Source organism: Pholis gunnellus, assembly GCF_910591455.1.
Source record: "Pholis gunnellus genome assembly, chromosome: 18".
In the NCBI taxonomy this organism is placed as follows: Eukaryota; Metazoa; Chordata; class Actinopteri; order Perciformes; family Pholidae; genus Pholis; species Pholis gunnellus.
Genome location: NC_136545.1, coordinates 6,055,089 through 6,074,061, shown reverse-complemented (window position 1 = coordinate 6,074,061; position 18,973 = coordinate 6,055,089). Strand labels below are relative to the sequence as shown.

Below are 18,973 nucleotides of genomic sequence, written 5' to 3'. Positions count from 1 at the left end.
GCACCACGGCTACTGGTGCCATGGGGGGAAAAATGTGTTTTACCCGCTGCTGCTCATTCACATTCACCGGTGACTGAGGTTGGAGCTACAGGGTGTCAGACTAATCACTTCCGTGTTTACTTCAGAGAGTGAGAGAGAGGACAAACACATGATTCATAATGATTCAATCATTAATGAGAAAAAGGGGAGTGTCGTCTGGCAGAGGTCCAGTTTGTAGCCTTTTGGACTGAGGTGCTGCAGAACTGCTTGTTGTTTTAGTCCAGTATTTGAATGTGAATGGGTGCAGCTTGACTTGCAAATTGCGCCCTCATTTGAATGCCTAAGTAGGCTACAACATGAAGTTTTCACTTCCTTTGTGCATGTAGTTGAAGTCTATTTTTCCTTAAATTCGACTCTGATTCAGACAGTCTAAATTTAGCAGAATGTATAATGAGTCATTTTGAAGGACCTTCTGAATATTGCACTTGTATTCTTCATGTTGTCACCCAGGGCGCTCATTTTCATGCTTGTATCCCTTGCAATATGCTAGATATCACAGAAATATATACTCTTAATGAAATTATGAATATAACACCTGAGTTTGTATAGGCCTATCTTCTGGAAGCACTGGGATGTAAATATTATCTACCTATCTACCTCTATCTATCTAGCTCTGTCTCTGCTCAAACCCCCTTAGCGCTGGGCTTTGAAACCAAGTTGACAAATTGGCCAAACCGTGGAATTGATTAATTTAATGAGTTAACTTAAAGTCACTGCAAGGAACTTTCCTTTTGTGTTGATTTTGGCGGTCCCTGTGGACAAAAGTGTTAGTGTTTCCGAGCACCAGAGTCCCTTAACAAAGCTTCTCAATTTACTGCAGCAGGGGTCTGACAGTCTGCTACATGTAGTCCTGGTTCTGGTTCTCCTATACCTGCCTTCGCTCCAGCGGGCCCGGCAATGCGGCCTGGGTCTCCAGCAGAGAGAGCAGCGAGGCAAAGCTCTGCTCCTGGCTGGAGGAAGAGATGCTGTTGCAGCGCGCTGAGCTCTCCTCCTCCCACCGGAGCATCCTACTGCAGGTCGAATTCTGCAGCAAAGCTGGATCTGGGTCGATGTTGCGGTGGGCTGGCTGTCGTTGGAGGCCCAGCTGGAGTCTGAGCTGAGGGAGTTTCTCGTGAACCTGCATGATTTTATCTGATTTCACGTGGAATCCGACCCGGTGGCACCGAATACAAGCTTAAAGAACAATTATACAGAAATAACCAATCTTCTTACTGATGGTGTCGTTTCCTTCTGTAGGTCATATAGAGGCATCAGCAATATTTTGAGATTGTTTCATATCCAGTCCCCACAGACTGAGCTACTGCTGCCCTGGCGGAGGGTTCATACCAGTACTTACAATCAGGTCGTTAGAACCAATCAGCACACAGAATCACACCAATCTCTCTGACAGAGCGTGACAAAGTGTTGGTTGTGATCAGGGCAGAAGGTCAATGGACCAGAACAAATGTCTCACCTGACAATTTCCTGCGACCCACCTCTGCTTCTACAAGGCATGTCGTTAATTATCAATGACAGCCGTGATCTAATTAATGATGACACTTTTAATTAAAGATAAAACAGATTGTGACTGTGTCCCTATGAACCCAAGATAACACTGGCATGGCTAATGAAAGAGTCATGCTATTAACTTTTAGATATGTGGGCTGTTTAAAAAAATTACAGTTTTTAAATCAGCCTGAAGATTTCCTGTCCGTCCATTTCAGATCAACAACCCGCAGCACCTCTCATCTTGTCTGCGGATGCAACGTGACATTTTGGAGGTTTGGAGGAAAAACCTTTGATTTGATCATACTAGTCGGTTGGGTTTTACATACCATAGCCTAAAATATGTGGAAGCAACATTAAAATAGCCACACGTGTCTCGACTAACTGTGAGGCTGTGCAGTAGGCTTACGTAAGCACAGCGGTGCTTTGAGCTAAATGCTAATGTTAGGATGCTAACATGCCCACAGGGACAGTGTTAATATGCTGATGTTTAGCAACCATGGTAGTTTTGCATGTCGGCATGCTAACATTTGCTAATAAGCAGTACACACAAAGAGCAGCTGAGACCTAATAGGAATGCAATGAAATCAAATATCCTCTGCACATATTCATTTATGCTACAATAAAACCTAGTTATTCAACTGCATGCTCACTCTTTTCATTTTAGGATGCATTAGGGTTTCTTTCTTCCAGTTTTTCAAAGCGTCAGACACTCCATCAAACAGAAACACATTGCTGACACACTATTAACTTAAAAATATGTCATCATGGCTAACATGTTAGTACAAATTCACGTTCAACGGACACATAACAATTCCATTGGAGTCGTGTTTGTGTCCACTTGATGAATCTAAGTCCAGTGTTCACTCTCATTTAAGCTCTATTTGGTGTCCAACATCTCCAGAGGGAAATATCTGGCCCACGTTGCTCGACCGTGTTCAGTGTTCACCAGCCACTGGCTTTGGCGCTCTGCTGCTTCCTGCCGGGCAGGTGACAAACTCTCAGCTTGTTTGAGCTTGTTTGCTGGAAAACTGCAGCTCAGTTTTACAGTATATATGAAGGGTCAGTAAGGCCATTCAGTCTAAATTAACAGTTTTGATAATCAATTAATGATTCAAGTCATTTACTAAACAAAAATGCTGATTATTCTTTCCTGTTTTTGTATTACTGTAAATTGAATATCTTCGTTTTGGACTGTTGGTTGTATACAAATACATTTGATATCCTATACAATTAACTAAATAATTACAAAACAAACATTCATAATTAGTTGCAGGCCTAAAACAATAAAATCACAGGATTGGTTAGACTTGACAATGCAAGTATATTTTATTTACAGTTGTATAAACGGAATGATTCAATGCAAGATCTTTACTGGAAAAGGTAAGAAAAACAAGTGATTCCTCCCTTAAGGGGTTTTGTGTGAGTGAGTGTGTGTGTGTGTGCGTGTAGGTGTGTGTGTGTGTGAGAGTGTGTGTGTGACTAGACATTCTCAGTTGCAGTCGTAACACAAGCAGTGCAATCTCCACGACCCCCGTCAACACTGAACCAGAATTTACAATTCATTCAACTCAGCTCAGCTCAGCTGAACGTACACGGCAACAACACGCCTCCAAAAGCAAACTGAAGCACTGATACTGCAGTAACACGTAAGCATGCATAGGCCAGAATGAGAACATGGTCAGAAGCAAACCCTTGGTTCAGGTTTAGAAAACAAATTCAGTTTGTGTGGTTGTTTCAAAGTGTCATTATTTCTCGTACAAAGACGTTTTTCAAATGAAGTAAAAACAAAAACAAAAAAAAAGACAATTGTGAAATCAAAACATGTGGAGAAGTGAATATGTCTGGTGTTGTAGTGATCCTGTTCTAGTTTCTTGGTGGATCAATATCTTTATTTTACAGTTTGGTAGACGCCTCGGCATAAAGTGCTATGCGGTGCCAGAGACCGGACACGATGTCATAGGCTTTTCAATAAACACCAGTGGTTTCTCAGTTCCAGAAAACGGGGAAAAGGCCTGTTTTGACACCCAACCACGACCGGCACACAAGCTCTCGAGCTAGGGCCTCGCTTTCAATTCACTCGGGCTCCTTCGTGTAAAAGCTCGCCAGCGCTGCGCATGGGATGAGGTTTTGCGCGAAAGGCCGAGTGCTGGTTGAGCGAAAAACTTGGCCCTTTGATGCAACCCCCTTTACAGACTGGAAATGAGAAAGACTGCTGCGGCAGGAGAGAGGAGGAGAGAGGGCGTCCCCAAAAGCGACATGGCTGACCGATGAGCGTCTCGTAAAAACACCAGCCTTACTTCTGTAAGGTGAACCCTGTTTTTAGAAATAGTTGTAAAGCTTAACATATTTTGATTAAGAAACAAAAAATAAAAAATAAATTGCATTTAGCAGATTGGAAAAAGATACGATTCAAACAACTACAGAATCTGGTATATAGCCTTCAAAATAACAGTTATCTATTTCTTCATTCAGATACATAAAGCTCGTATTCACATACAAGCACACACATGCTTCCATCATCTTCAATGGCAGACAAGATTAGTCATTATTAGTGTCATTATTCGTGCTTCTCAGTGAAAGAAACATCTTCTGAAAACCTTTTAAAATGTAGCTTAAAAACAGGTAGTTCCCATTAAAAACTACTCGATATCCACTGAAGCTTACAGTACGTCTTGTATTGCAGTATATGTTGTTGAGAAAAACTAGATATTACTATGGTATCTAAGCCCTAATAAGTGATATGTTTAGTAAAGTACTTGCACCAAATCTGGTTAATCCGTAAACTTAACTAAACTAAACCTGGCTTGCTAAACTTATACAGCTGGTCAGGAAATTTCAAAGTAGTAAACATCGAACATTAAGTAAACTTCTGTGATTAAAAGGACAAAAACAAGGTTAAATAAGTTGATAATATACAGAAGGAAAAGGTTGTATAATGTGAGTCGGGTGGGTTCTTCTGTGCATGCTCAGGGACCCTACGAACATCTAAGGCCAGGTAACCCCGACTTTTCAAAAAAGGTGCAAGTTCAGTGTTTTCAGATACTTCTTCAGCAAGCACGTTCCTCTCGAAGCTCCGTCGGCAGACAGTGAAATGAAAGCTCCGGCTTCGACGGCGAAGGGAACGAGGAGACGGGTTCTCCCTCTCCCTCTCCCCGTCCACTTCCTCCTTAACTCGTCTCGTTTCCTCTCTCCCCCGGGGAGTGAACCCTCGGTGCCTCCCTCTCTTTTTTTTACACCACGGTACTGACAGACGGGTCAGACAAGTTGAGTTGGCCCGTGATGTCAGTGGGTGGGTACTGCTGCAGAGATGAAGAAAAATGGGGGGGTGGGGGGGGAGGAAAGGAGGCACAGTCATTTCTTGACAATTGCAGCATTTTTGCAATGTTAGAATATGTATCCAAACGTTCATTTTCTTATTCTAAGAACACCTGTGCTTCATTTCTGCAGAAATCTAGAAGCAGGAGGGTTCTCTAACCCTTCTCAGGCAAACCTCACTTTTTGCCGTTTTTTTGTTGAATCTTTTCAGCTGGGATTGTTTGTAAAGCAGCTTGGCGGTGCCTGAGATGGGTTAGTTGGAAGCCGACGTAAGGCCCTGAGTCTAGACAACAGCAGATTGGAATCAGCCACCCTTTTTTTTTTTTTATGAAAAAAGAAAATGGGTGATAATTTCCATCCATGGGTAAAAAGCAGGCAGCTCATTTATCTCCCCACAGGCATCTTGTGCGCATGCAGAAAGACTGCGTCTCTAATTTTAGCATCTCAGGAGGAGGAGGAGACGAATCTTTCAGGCCGATTTCAAAGTGCTGTTGTGTGCCGGACTCTTGCTTCACTGTGCTTCTTTTTAAAGCAGAGCGCGTTGAAGTAGAGGCGTCTACGATGCTGAGAGGGGAAACAAGATCCCGATTCCATGCAGGTGCTTAGTTTCTATGGCAACAGGGATTTTGCCTTTCAGTCTTTTGAGTGTGTGGGATTGTGTGTGTGTGTGTGTGTGTGTGTGTGTGTGTGTATGCGGTCTGACAGCAGTAAGCCATATTTTTGCAACGCTGAGTCTGCTAACGAGCAAAAGAAAATATAGAAACCCAATGAAACAATGACTGGATGTAAAAATAGTCAAGTGCATCATGAGTAAGAGCTTGGAACATGCTGTTCTCCTGTGTAATAGCGTCATGTTTTGGAACACAGTGGGTGGAGTAATAAACTTGTTTCCTGTGATTTCCAAAATGCCAATCATAATCCTGACCCACAGCGCTAAGTTGGGGAAAGCCTGTTTCCTAATTTCCAATGTGTAGAGAACATCCTTTTGTTCGTCAATGCCCTAAAAATGTGCATTGCAGAACCAAAACACTGAAGAGTCTTGCCTCAGTGTACCCGTCTCTAGTGTACACATTTTTTTATATTTTTTGGTCTTTCTCAATTAAGCAAGATCTTAGTATTGACGTGCCTCTCGCGTTTAGCTGATAGAGCCAATACATTCAAGCATTATGAGCTTCAGAAGCTGCTATGATGCAACCAACATGCTGGCAGATGGGGCGACATCCAGACTGACGAGTCAAAGGTCAAATCTTCTGGATGAAACAGGGGTCAGAGTGGATGTCCCTCATCTCCTTGACCCGCAAGTTGCATCATCATATGGCTTACAGCCCCTTATTGGGGGTCTCCTCACGTCTTGTACCTTGAGGGCCCGCTAACAGCGCACCCTATTGGGGTCAAGTGGACCAGCAAAAGAGAGACACCTCACTGACATCACAACCACAGTTACTGGCTATAAAGCTACGTATTCAGTATGTTGATCCGTTCTTAATGTGAAGCTACAACGATGGTTTCGGCTACCGTTACTACAGCTATTACAGTTACAGTCGTCGGCATGCTTGCAGAGGGAGAGAGGAGCAGTGTGGCATGTGGGTGAGGGACACTGACACTAAAGTCCATTGATATCCATTAATATAAAAGAAGAACATTTATATAAAATCAAAAATAATAGTCGAAGACTGGAGGATGGGAAATCTTTAAATTGGTGCATCTTTTTTTCATTGCGCTAAATCCTGTTTTATTTGAGCCATTTAAAAAAAATGTATATCCACAGCTATTCGAAACCATATTGACAATGGTGATCCCGCTCTTCTTCTCTTCAAACCAGACCAAGTCTATTGAGAAACCTCCAGGGGAGAGTACAGGTGGTTTGGTTCAAGAAACATCCATGATAAAAAAAAACAGAGAAAGAGAGAAAGACAGGAGGTCAAATAAAAACACACAATAAAGTTTTTACTTTGTGACCGTTAGCTTAGCTGCCTATCTCCCCTGGGAAACACATTCAAAACACAATGTTGTTGCAGAGCCCTTTCTGTGAAGGTGTCTGTGCTATGTTTTGTTTTTCTCATGCCAGATTTGGTTAGTGACCAGCTATGTGTTGGGGAGCAGCTGGGCACAAACGACCGCGGGTCACTGGTTTGTTAGAGCACTCCGAACTCGTGGAGTACAAGCTCCCGACCGCAACGGGCAGGACTTTTCAACTGAACTGCGAAGGAATGGAGGAAACCTGACACTCTCATTGTGCTGCAACAACGGAGTCAAGCAAAGAGATGGTGATTTAGCAAAAGCAAAAAGAAGAAAAGCTTGTATTTGTAACACAGTGAGAGTCTGAGGCTTCACAGAGTTTGTCGTTCGTAAAAAACAAAACAATATTCAAAACAGAAAAGAAGACCGTCATCACCACCTGAAAATACACCCTGAAAGAGGCATGCACAGTTCAGACCACGAGGACGCTGGAAAATAAACGAGAATTATGACAAAGAAAATATGACAAAGCAAAAAGTAAATAGATTAATAGAAATCCATGAGCGCGATCCTGAAATAGACATGTTGAAAAGTAAGATAACACATTAGTTTTTTCTTCCCAGGAGGACCTGCCATCACGACTACCTTGGAAATGGATTTTTGGAAAAAAAATGACAAAAACAACAGCGCATGCATTTCGAACCAGAAGCGAAAACGACAGCGGCTGAAGAAACCCAAAACGAAGGCAGTAGGGGGTGGGATTGGTGCAAAGAAACGATGGATATACAAAAGGATCAAGCAGTCAAATTGACAGGACACAAACACAAATATATCTTGTACGCTTCAGTACGGTACACACACCACAACGCCACCAACAGCAGCACACAATCGCCAGAGTCCACGTCCAAACCAGAGGCAGGGAGGAAGAGCAGCCCAGAAGAAACACGCCACTAACCCCATCAAAACACCCCGCCCCCCCCAAAAAAAGTCCTGGACACTTGGGACGCCCCTTTGCCAAATCCAGAGCCGAGCTCCTGGCCTGACCTGAGTCCCTGCACTGATGCCCTTTCGGCCTGTGGGGGACCTACAGATGCTAAATGGTGATGGCTGATTCATGGTGAACGGACAGACACGTGGCAGAGGCCGTGGAGCCGTGTGGAAATGGGTGAGTGAGTGGAACATGGGACTCCCTCGGATATGGAGATGTAGGCAGAGAGGACAGAGGAGGAGAAAGGAGAGGGGTGAGAGTAGAGACAGAGGAGGCGGAGGAGGAGGAGGAGGAGGAGGAGGAGGAGGAGGAGGGAGAGGGGAGAATAAACAGGGGAAGATGTTGCTTCTTCGTACTCCTTACCGTGTCTTTGGAGGACCTACGTCTCTTGATGCTGGAGGCCAAGGTGGTACTGATGGACCTAAAAGAGGCTTTCTTTTGGGGGTCGGGCTCTGCTCTACCACTTTTCCTATCCTAAAATGAATATATGTAGAAACATTATTCATGTCCTTTTGATGGGGTGATAACCGTGGTTTCCAGTCTCACCCTTCCTCTCTTGCCACCAACCACCCGCCACCCCAGTAAATCACCTTATTTTACAACATCTAAATAGAGGGAGGGTCCTTGTGAGAAAGACTACAGCGTTTGGAAGTGTAAAAATGCGCCAAGAGGGAGAAAGAAAGGGATAAAGCCTGTTAGGTGTGAGAGTGGAGGCAGTGTGTTCAGTCTGACATGAGGGCATTCGTCTACATTTTTACGGGACATTACCACACTGGGTCTGCACAGGATGACACGGCAGTCCTCTAAGAATGTGCTGACACTTTCACCCGGCCCCTAGGAATGCATTGGAATGAGGGATGACTAGTAAAGATGTCAGTGGGTGTGATACCTATGTTGTATTCTGCCTGCATGCTCGCTATGGCCTGAACACACAGTTGCAACGTTCTCATCTTAACACACAAGTTATCTTACATTGTAATTAAAACAACTAAAAGAGGTATGACTTTACAAAAATATCTAGAAACTGCTCTACCCGGTTGTGACCGAGGTCAGAGCTCTGGAAGACATTTAGAAATGAGATATATATCGAAAAGATATGGCGAAGTAAAGCAAGAGTCAGTTTTAACCGTACCCTTACAAGATGGTGAGCCAATTTGGTGCCCTCCCTCCCTCATACCGTCAGAGTGCCCCACAGCTACTCTCAGCACAATAACTGGGTGTTTGTATGCAAAAAAATGAATAAATAAAAACTCATATTAAGGTATTCTTACATCCTGAGTCTCTAGAGAGGAAGAGGGCTGCATAGGGGGAGAAAAGGAAAATAAAATAAATTTCCATCCTTGATCGTTATTACTTTAAAGATGATCCTTAAGCAAAAGCCAAGGGAACCAAAAGAGGGCGCATAGTTTTAAAAAAGACTAGCAAAGCAAACATCCACATCCAAAGCCAGGCAGGTATAAAAAGTCGAGAAGCTGCAGTATCGGAGGCCACTAAAATGCATATCAAAGAGGGAAAACAACAGCGACAAAAGTCAGTAATTGAAGCCCATTTAAAGACATTATACCTGAAAGTGGTATAATGGAAATTCACCCCACACGCGAGGGAATGGGATGGAGAATGAGGAAAAAGTGCATTAGAAAAAAAAAAGGTTTTTAAAGGAATGGTGATCTATAGCTGCAAATCATATTCTTAATCAAAGTCAAAGTGCAAACGAAAAAAGATTTGCAACTCTGTGTGCTTAATTTCAAAATGATCTGAGCAGATGGAGGCTAAAGGGAGCTATTTCTAAAATAATAAAGCGCTCTAAGGTGGATGTTAGTAAAGTATAAGTGAAGGATGAGCGAGTAGTTGCAGGGAGGGAGGCCCTTTAGCCGGGCGGGGCAGTGTGGTGTGAATTTCAACATGCCAAAACATTTTATGGATGGAGAGAAGGAGTTAAAAAAAGGGGAGGGGGAGGAACAAAGAAGTAAGTAAACACAAAACAAATAGCATGACAAATCAATCCTGGCCAGCACTGGCCTTCCGCAGTACATCCTTTTTCATCAGGTCACATGACTAGGCACTTTTTGGGCACATTTGTATCACCCATCAGCCCGCCAACCAGCGCTTTGTCTCTCAAACCCCTAATGACTCGATATCAGGTGGCGAGCAGGCGTTAGCTGGCGTGGACGATAGATGAGAGCTGGTAGGGGAATGATTGGTGCACGGCATCACTCGATTTTTATTGCAGGTGATGGTAAGTAAAATGCTTTTCCTGTTGGAAGATGACATCTCATGTTAGTAAATGGAGGAAGTCAGACTGTGTGCCTCTAGCTTGGTTCAGGAAAAAAAAAATCAATGCCTCAGTGACGTCACTTCTCTTCTTTTAATCTTTACCCCCCCCCCCCCCCCCCCCCCCATTTCTTACACGCGGGAGGCTACAACAGTGCAATGCGGCCGCTCTGAGCCCTGATGAGGTTGCATGCTGGACCATCAGATGAAACCCCAGCCACCGCAGTGCGTCCTCATAATACACCATAATCACCAAAACGCAACAGAGGGTTTTCTGACAGTTTGATTTCATCCCAAACTGACGCCAGTTTCAGTCGCGTTCAGACGGTGCACTTCTGAGTAACGTCTGTTGCAAAAGGGAAAGCTGAAAGCCAGACGCATGTAGCCTCCCAGTGATGTAGTGGTCAATCAAATGAGAAATCAGCAACAATAAGTTGAACATATAGCAACATAAATCTGTATGATGTAAGTTACACCAAAGTGCAAAATATAAAATATTTGAAGCGTGCCAATATTAGCACATTATATTAGCACACTGATATAGAGGCATCAGCATCAATGTTGAGGTGTGTAAAAAAGAAATTGTATTTTTTTTTAATGTATTGGGTGACTTTTTATTGCATGTTACCAATATAAATGTATTAAAATGTCTTTTAATTTAGATTTTTCAAACGTGGTATTGGTAATATTGCTGGCTTCATACGTTTCCATGTGTCAGACTGGTCTCTGTAATCCAGGCACAGCTTTGTAACGCTGAAAACACGCCAGGTGGTGGCGAAGTGCAGTTCGCTGCAATAATAAAAAAGAAGTTCACGGTGTTACTTCATGTGCAGAACGTTTCAATTGCTGTATTTGTTTTGGATTATCGTATGTGTTTTTTCTCGTAATTGGCATAGTCTCTGAAGCTGAAGCTGAAGCTTTTGCGGTGCTGTTGTGCGCTTGACCTTGTCAGCCACCGTAGGTTAGCCGCTATGGCTTTAAAACGATGCCATGAGAGCTGCGAGAGTGAACAAAAACAGTAAAGTGACGGACTGTCTTTTATTATTATTATTTATTATTACACATCTGTCACAAAAGAGAAAAAATCGAAAGAGAAATGATCGTACCAAAAAATGAGATTAAGTAGTTTCACCCCCACTACATCTCTGTGGCTACAGCTCCTTAAAGAACAGCATAGGCGTGCAATTCTTACAAGCCATGCACCTTTATTTCTTTAGTAAAGCAATGTGGGAGCGACGGTTGGTGTTGTTGTCATTAATGAGCTCATAATTCAAGGGCTTTTGAGCATTGACAGCATGACGAGGATGAGTTGGGATGTAGTACATGAACGGATTTGAGTTAGTCAGAAGTGCACGTTCTCTTCGGTTACGTCTCTGTGTTTGAAGGTATGTGGGTGCACAGTGCACAGTGATTTGCATAGTGCACAGGACCCCGAGGCCGTGAAAGCACATAATTACATACAAACACACGCACAATCAGTCAAAATGATGTCAACAATGGGACCGCAGGTTTCAGTGCTTGCCGTACTAAGGAAGGAGGAGGCCACATAAACTGTGAGCTTAGATTTTCCTTCGTGATGAGCTTGTGTCGCACATAAATAAGCTGTCATTTTTAATTTGTGGGAAATTAGATCACGTAATCCCATCAGTGCACCCAAACAGTAGAAATAATATTCACGCCGAACAGAACAGATTGTATTGGCTCGACTTGACTTTGCAGGCCCCCTCTGCACTCCTTTGCATGAGACCCCATTACGGCGGTTCTATTTAGGGCGGCGAAGGCCGTGTGTGGTCCGTTGATTTAGCCGGAGGGGCCCACAGGGACGGTCGATGAGGAAGCATGAGCATGCATGAGCCGTCTTTGTTCAGCGGTGCAGAGAAATCAACGTGATCGTCGCTGACACGGAGCTGAAACGTGCTGCTCTACGGGCAGTTTAGTGTGTCCATCTCCTTTCTCAGTAATGATATCCCCCCCCCACCCCCTGCATGCATTCGCCTGCTGAACGCACATCCACGTGAGGACACTCACGACAGTTACATACATCGATCAGGTCGATGGCAGACACTCTCGGCAGGACATCGATTTGCTGACAGGCACATGTGATTTCATACCGTTCCTTCCTCCGGCCCTGCTGTCTCTATCCAGCAGGGCCCAACACTGAGCTTTGGTGCAAGGTTTACAGTGACAGGCCGTAAGTGCAGACTTCACAGTGTGACATGGTCGTTAAACCTGCAACCTCTGAGCGATCCAATCAGGGAGTGAAACCATCAAGAATAAAAGGAAAGGAGGGGTGTGTGGAGCGGTGGAGGCGAGTCACAGCCGCGTTTGATTGCATTAGAAAACGTAAGGCAAATCATGTTCTTTGTCAGCTGAGTGGAGGAGCTTACTGCTTTATTGCAGCTCAAAAACGCTTGGTTCACTCAAATGACAAAGCAGTAAAAAGAATTTACTCCGAGTAGTAATTGCCATGCAGATGTCTTCGACTCAGATTCTATTCTACTCACCTCAAATTGTATTGGTTTTGAGGCAGGAGTTAGGCACATTAAACCCAAATTATCTGCATGGCTAGATACCACTTGGGCAAGTCAAACATGTTTTGACTGTCCCTTTAAATTGACACCTGATTCTGATTGCATCCTGAAGAAACTCCATATTTTGTGTCTGCATTATGGAGACATATTGCACGCTGTAGCATTTACAGTTATGCTGACATACTGGGAGAGTCGCTGCGGTGTGATTGGGCCAGGGCATTGATTTTAATCTTTATGCTCTATTTGCATTGTTAGCTCCTGGCTGTTCAGACTGAAGGCAATCAATGATGAAGCGATCAAAGTGCATCAACCGGACCGTAAATTACTGTTATTATTGTTTTTACGCGAGGACATTTGCTCCTTTTTTTTACATTGGCTTTCCATGTCCACGTCATCTGACCTTATGAAGTGTATAAGCGCCAGAGCAGCAGCTTAGGGAATGCTAGGTCATGCCATGGATGTGGGAGGTGAAGTTTTAATTTGGATGTCCATCACGTCGGCGGGTCACAAGGGTAATCGTCCTACTGTTACTCTATCAGCGAGTGCTGGCATGGGGGGGTGGATATGGCTCTGCTACTTAGCTACATACTAATGAGGGGGTCCCGACCACAGCTTGACTTCCAGAGGCCTCCTCAGTGTCCTGCAGGCACACACAAGAGACACGTTGGCCTCTGGGAACTGTTAGGATCTACACGGTGGCCACTGAGGATGCCTTACAGTGCACAAAGGCAACGGAAATCCCGCTTTTCCCATACGGTGATCTGGCAGTCTCACCACCACTGATGTGCAAAAATGAAAAGCTCCCAAAAGAGGCAGAGAGACACGGAATCTCCCCCCCCCCCCATAAGGAGGGGGGGCTCTGTCGGCTCTCTTGCCGCCCCAGCCTCAGCCTTTCCACCCTGGGTGTGAGCGAGCAGAGGGGATCAATCCTACCTGCAGGTTCTTCCTCCAAACATTGACCGCCGCAAAGGCGAGCTGCATCTGCTTCCTGCGGGCGTCTTTATGCCGCTTATAGGCGATTTCAATGAAGATTAGGAAGATCCCTGCAGCTATTCCTCCTGCCACCAGCATGAAGACCCCTGTTGGTAAGGGACAGACAAACAGACAGAGAAGAGAGGTGGAGAAGCGTGAGCTGCTGGTCTACAATCCCGCCGCGCCCACCGAACATGAATGCATGGTCTGCCCGTCATGCTCGGCGGCCGCCCCTCTTTCTTTTCCAAGCAGCTCCTGCTGATGAAGGCAGCTGCGGCCCACACAATATTAACGGAAGACCACAACCGCACAAAACCACAGCACAAGTTACAGTACGGCACACTTCCACAGAGCACCCACGCTGACACTAAAACAACGATTTTGTAAAGGTATTGGACAAAAAAGGGCTACAGTACCTTACCACTGCAGTTTTTGTCCAATCACTTTTAACGCTTTCTCTACGCCTTAATGGACCATACCTGCCATGTTTTCAAAGGTGAGTGTGGCTGGGGCATTGCTCCGTGAGTCACACTCCTGGTATCTCACCCAGGTTTTATCTAGGTCTTCCATGAAGCCATTCTCATGAGAACTGCAGGGGGTTGGGGTTGGTAGGGAGAGAGGTAACAAAGTTAATATGCGCCGCGAATACGGCGGAAAATCCGAGCCTCTCACTCCCAGAAAGCAACACAAATGAGGCTGAGACAGCAGGACAGGTGGACTGACAGACAGACAATAACTGGACAAAGACGAACACACAAGAGAGGAGCAGGAGAGGGGAGATACAGAGACAGTAAATGTAACATAAGGCGATGTATTTGATGGCTATAAATGGTCAGTACGTGACCGTGAAATCATATTTACAAGAAACCAACAAAAAAAAGAAAAGAAAGTCATACGAGTAATGCAGCTTCGGCTGGGACAGACCTGAGAATGGCCAGGGACACATTCTGTTTCCAGGGGCTGTCCTTGCGCATGCCAATGCCAAAGCCCGAGCGGAAAAACAGCTCTCCCGTGGTCACCAGGTCGCACTTCTGCGAGGCCTCAAACTCCAGCACCGCAGAGTCCCAGATGAAAGCATGCAGCTTGCTGTGGGGGAGGGGGAGGGAGGAGGGAAGGGGGGAGGAGGGAGGAGGGGAAGGAGGGGGTTACGGTGCAACAGTACAATGATTTACATACACATTTACGGCTCCCACCCCTCTCTCTCTCTCTCTCGCACACCAGATAGTGTGTGTCATTCAGCGTTTACCAGCAATCTCTACCGGTGCTTATAGGCCAAATGAAATCCAATGCCAGATGGGTGAGGGCACGTCCCCCAATTGGATTCCCCCCATCTCAAAGATGTTCGTCTGGGTACAACCTGAAAAAGGGTGCTCCTCCACTCAATGTTAGCTTAACCTCACACTGGTGCCAGTGCTGTTGACACATCCACACCTGCTCTTGTCCCTGATTTCTGTCGTGGCTGGGCGATGGGCCCGGATCAGTGGGAACGCCGCAGTAAGTCCTGCCGCTTCCGCCTGGCCCAGAGGTCCATGGCCCTCACCCCACTGAGCTGACTGAACTGGCCCTGGTCTGTGTGTCTGATAGGTCGAGCAGCCGGCCGACACGTGCTCTGGTCGGCCCGGCCTGGCCGAGACTCACTTGTCACGCACAGCCTGGATAGCCTCGGCGGCACTCTCATAGTTGTGCTTCTCCATGTGGCGGTACATGGTGCTAAGCTCCACCTGCCGCCGGAAGTAGATGTCCACGGAGCTCTGCTTCACCGTGGCGTAGATGAACTTGTCGGATGGGTTTCTCAGCTTCATAAAGAGACAGGGACAAGACTCAGTTGAGTAATGACTACTTCATTTTAAAAGGTATTTTTATCTTTTTATGTAGATAAAAATGTTGTGTGGTACCATGGTCTACAATGACCCTGCACTCACCCTTGGGTCGTTGATGCCGGTGATGCGCTCCTCAGGTCGGTCCAACACCAGGAAGGCAGCCAGGTTGGCAGTATAAGAAGCCACAATTATCATGGCAAATCCGGCCCACACCATACCCAGGATTCTCGCTGAGAAGCTGCGCGGTGCACCTGTGTGGTGAGTTCAAGGTTCAGGTTTTCAGTTCAGTAACTAATTGGATTAGTCATGCAGGGTAGGTAGCTGGATACTGCTAATAACCCATAACACTGCTACTTCTGTTACAACTACTGATGCAAATGAACATTAACTTATACATTACAGTTTTGATGAATTGCTCACACATTAAAAAGTACGTAACTTTTACAAAGAAATGAAAATACAGCCCTCTAAAAATACCAGATATGAAAAGGGAAACTGGAAGACAAATGAAACAAGCCAAGGCAACAGGTATTCACTGTTAAAAGACGAGCCGCTTCACCGTCTTTCTTTGCAAAATGTGATTTGAAAGGAATTAATGTCTCATCCTCAAAGAAAAACATGACAGCGAGGCATCGGCTGGAGCCAGAAAACGCCTTGATTTTGGTCTTTATACTACCGCAATACTGTGTAAAGACCAAAGTACTCAACAGCATTAGTGTTCTAGGAGAAAGGCAACATATACGAGTGAATAAAGGATGATTTGGAGATTTACAGTAATTATTATTTATTTAATCTCACCTTCTCCTATTCCAGAGTTCAGCAACACTCCCCAGGAGAACCACATAGCAGATGATAAGGTGAGGGCATCTTCTTCTTCCTCTTCACTGTTTACTTTAAATCTTCCAAACGGGCTAGAGGGAAGAAATTGGGTGGGTTGCAGAAGATAAAATGAGAAACTGCAGAGAACCTGTAGAGGGGAAAAACCCTGGCGACCCCAGGCAGGGGGAAGGGAAGGGGAACATGAGCGAGCAAAGCCAGAGGGGAGACAAACTGGGAAAGAAAAGAGACAGAGACGGCGGCACAGGGACAGAGCGGTGGGATGGTTGGAGACAATCTTCACCTCTGTCTGCCTTCCTGTCCACACCGAGGGAAGATCTGCAGCACTCGGGGGTGCATGTACACACATGTACGCACACATGCATTCGCTGATTCAGTCATGAGTCATGACACACACATGGGCACAAGCATACACACACACACACAGGTCCCCCTTGTACCTGAACCGGTCTAGTAGGTAAAGCATCACCGCCACCACATGCACCGAAAGACCCACCAGAAGCCACAGCGTGCTTTGGAACGGCTGCATGAACGAGTCCAGCGTACTGCGAGGGATTTCCTGAAAACACACAACGCAGTTAGTATTCGATTGATAATCAACAGCTTCGATGACCTTACGTTTGCATATTATAGAGTGACATAATGTGTCTGTTTCAATGGTGATCTGAAGTTTTCAACCCGTGTGCATTTTTACATATTTGCTGACCATTTTGCCTTTTGAGATTTGCTTGAGTTGTGTAGTCAATCCCAACAAACTTCAAGGGGGCATTCATTTGTATTAAAAGACACATGGTCATGGCTGACTTACTTGAAAAGTCAGAACTGCCTCATAATAATAATAATGGGCAAAAAGGAATGAGCACAGTGTGCTAAGAGATTATTATTATTTCAATAAAATATGTAAATGATTGAAAACTAATTGATACCTGGAAATAACACAGTGGACATTAAGTACAACTCCGCAGTGGTTGTTTGACTCCATAGAGCACCGAATGGGCTAGAGGTGGACACTTACCTTTTTAACAAGGATGGTGAGGCCTTGATATTTAAAGGGTTTGGAGAACTCGATGTACTGGGCTCGTTCGTTGTTTATAGTCAGTGGGGCTACAATCATGTCAGCCAGGCCCCCCAGGAGCTCTCCCATCATGCCATTCCACTCTTTCTTGTTACTGTTGTTCACCTGAGGCCCCAAAAGGAAGGTGTTAACATGAGAATCAGCCATCAACCTGCTGTCGTCTAGACCACAGAATGTTTCCAGGTTTTAAGGATTTGGGTTAAGCCCAGTGGGGATAGAAGTTCTCGGCGTGCTCCTCATCTTTAAAACTGTCTCTGTCTTACGTAAGGGAGCCTGCTTATTTTCTCTAATTGATAAGATCATGCATTCATGCCAACAGGATAGGCCTTTTCTGGGTTAGAGATGAATGTGTTCACAGAAAAAATCTTTTGAGATAAAGAAAATGAGCTGAAACTTGCTATAAAGCTCTGTTAAGCCGAGGGGAGCTGCAGATTCAGGTGATTATTCTCTTGCAAGTCATTACAAGCGACCCCTTTGACATTCTGACATTGATTTTCATTGTCATTTGAGTTATAGCCTTTAAGCTATTGTGTGAATTGATTAAGTACAGGACTATTATGTTTTATTATTCACCCATCGAAATGATGGTTCTCAAACAAAGAGCGATGAAAAAGATATTGATCCAAGATTTGAAATTAAGCAACGGTTACTTACCGTCAAGGTAAAATAATAAAACAATATAATATATAAAGATATTACTGTAAGCATACTCTCTCCATTCTCCAAAATGATTGCTATTAGTGATAATACAATTCTGATGATTATGCTTTCATCTACAAGAAACCTGATTGGACAAGCCTTAACCAATGGCCAAACCCAGAATGGTTCATGTCATTATTCAATTCAAAGCACCACTCCACATCGTCCTAACACGCAGGTTTATAACGGACATGATTTATAATATAACAAACTTAATAGCCTGCCAGTGTATGATGGGTAGTCCATGATGTTACTCAACAAATGTTAGCCTAAAAACTACTAACTTAGAAAATATCCCACCTTTATAACTGCCAACAAATCCACAATTAGCACCATTAGCTAAGCTAGCGTAAACTTGAAAATGTTAGCTAAATGGTTGCCATAAGCTAACTGTTAGCCAAAAGCTACTGTGCTGTAAATATATTGGTAGGTTAGCAAGCTGTTCAGGAACAATGTCATCTCTGAATAATCAGCCGATTCGTACATGAGCTGAATCTACTTGTATTTTCAATTTGCACTGGTGCCGCCAAGGGTTGGCCATGGGGGGGGGGGGGGGGGGGGCGGGGGGGGGCGGGGGGGGGGGGGGGGGGGGGGGGCACTGCCCCCAGATAGACCAGCACATTGTGAAGCTCAAAATGTTAACAGTATTGTTATTAGTCCATGGACCTTCATCAATTAGTTACATTAACTTTAAAATAAGAAACCAAAGTAGCCAATATCAGTTTACGATTCCTGAGCTATTACATTGTGATGGGTTTTGGTCTCGGTGGGCCACCCCAAGATTCTCAGTTGCCCCAGTCATTCCACCACCAATTAAGACAATCTGGGGGGCGCCACTGGTGCTCACTTGGCAACCCTTTTAATTGTGTCCATATGTAATTACTTATATTGCTAATTAAAGCAATTTTTTTCATTTACTCTGTGTCAAGGCTACACAACCAGAAACTTGCTTGAGGTGAGACTGAAGTCAGAAGGAGAA

At 44.7% G+C, this 18,973-nt stretch overlaps 1 protein-coding gene across 5 annotated transcripts in view; it reads right to left on the bottom strand.

Moving 5' to 3' along the window:
* Positions 1 to 4,757: 4,757 nt before the first annotated feature.
* Positions 4,758 to 18,973, bottom strand: part of grin1a (glutamate receptor, ionotropic, N-methyl D-aspartate 1a) — a gene marked incomplete at both ends in the record, with an annotated part of 29,927 nt that continues 15,711 nt past the window's right edge. For 2 of the 5 annotated variants that reach the window (XM_079179689.1, XM_079179690.1), the window contains 9 exons: positions 4,758 to 4,826; positions 13,525 to 13,670; positions 14,043 to 14,152; positions 14,488 to 14,649; positions 15,202 to 15,359; positions 15,486 to 15,634; positions 16,182 to 16,294; positions 16,661 to 16,779; positions 17,236 to 17,400. In XM_079179689.1, coding sequence (XP_079035815.1) covers positions 4,758 to 4,826; positions 13,525 to 13,670; positions 14,043 to 14,152; positions 14,488 to 14,649; positions 15,202 to 15,359; positions 15,486 to 15,634; positions 16,182 to 16,294; positions 16,661 to 16,779; positions 17,236 to 17,400 — 1,191 coding nt within the window. Of the gene's footprint in view, positions 4,827 to 8,152; positions 8,264 to 9,060; positions 9,088 to 13,524; positions 13,671 to 14,042; positions 14,153 to 14,487; positions 14,650 to 15,201; positions 15,360 to 15,485; positions 15,635 to 16,181; positions 16,295 to 16,660; positions 16,780 to 17,235; positions 17,401 to 18,973 lie in introns of all 5 variants that reach the window. The other 3 variants (XM_079179688.1, XM_079179686.1, XM_079179687.1) reach the window with 3 other exon arrangements.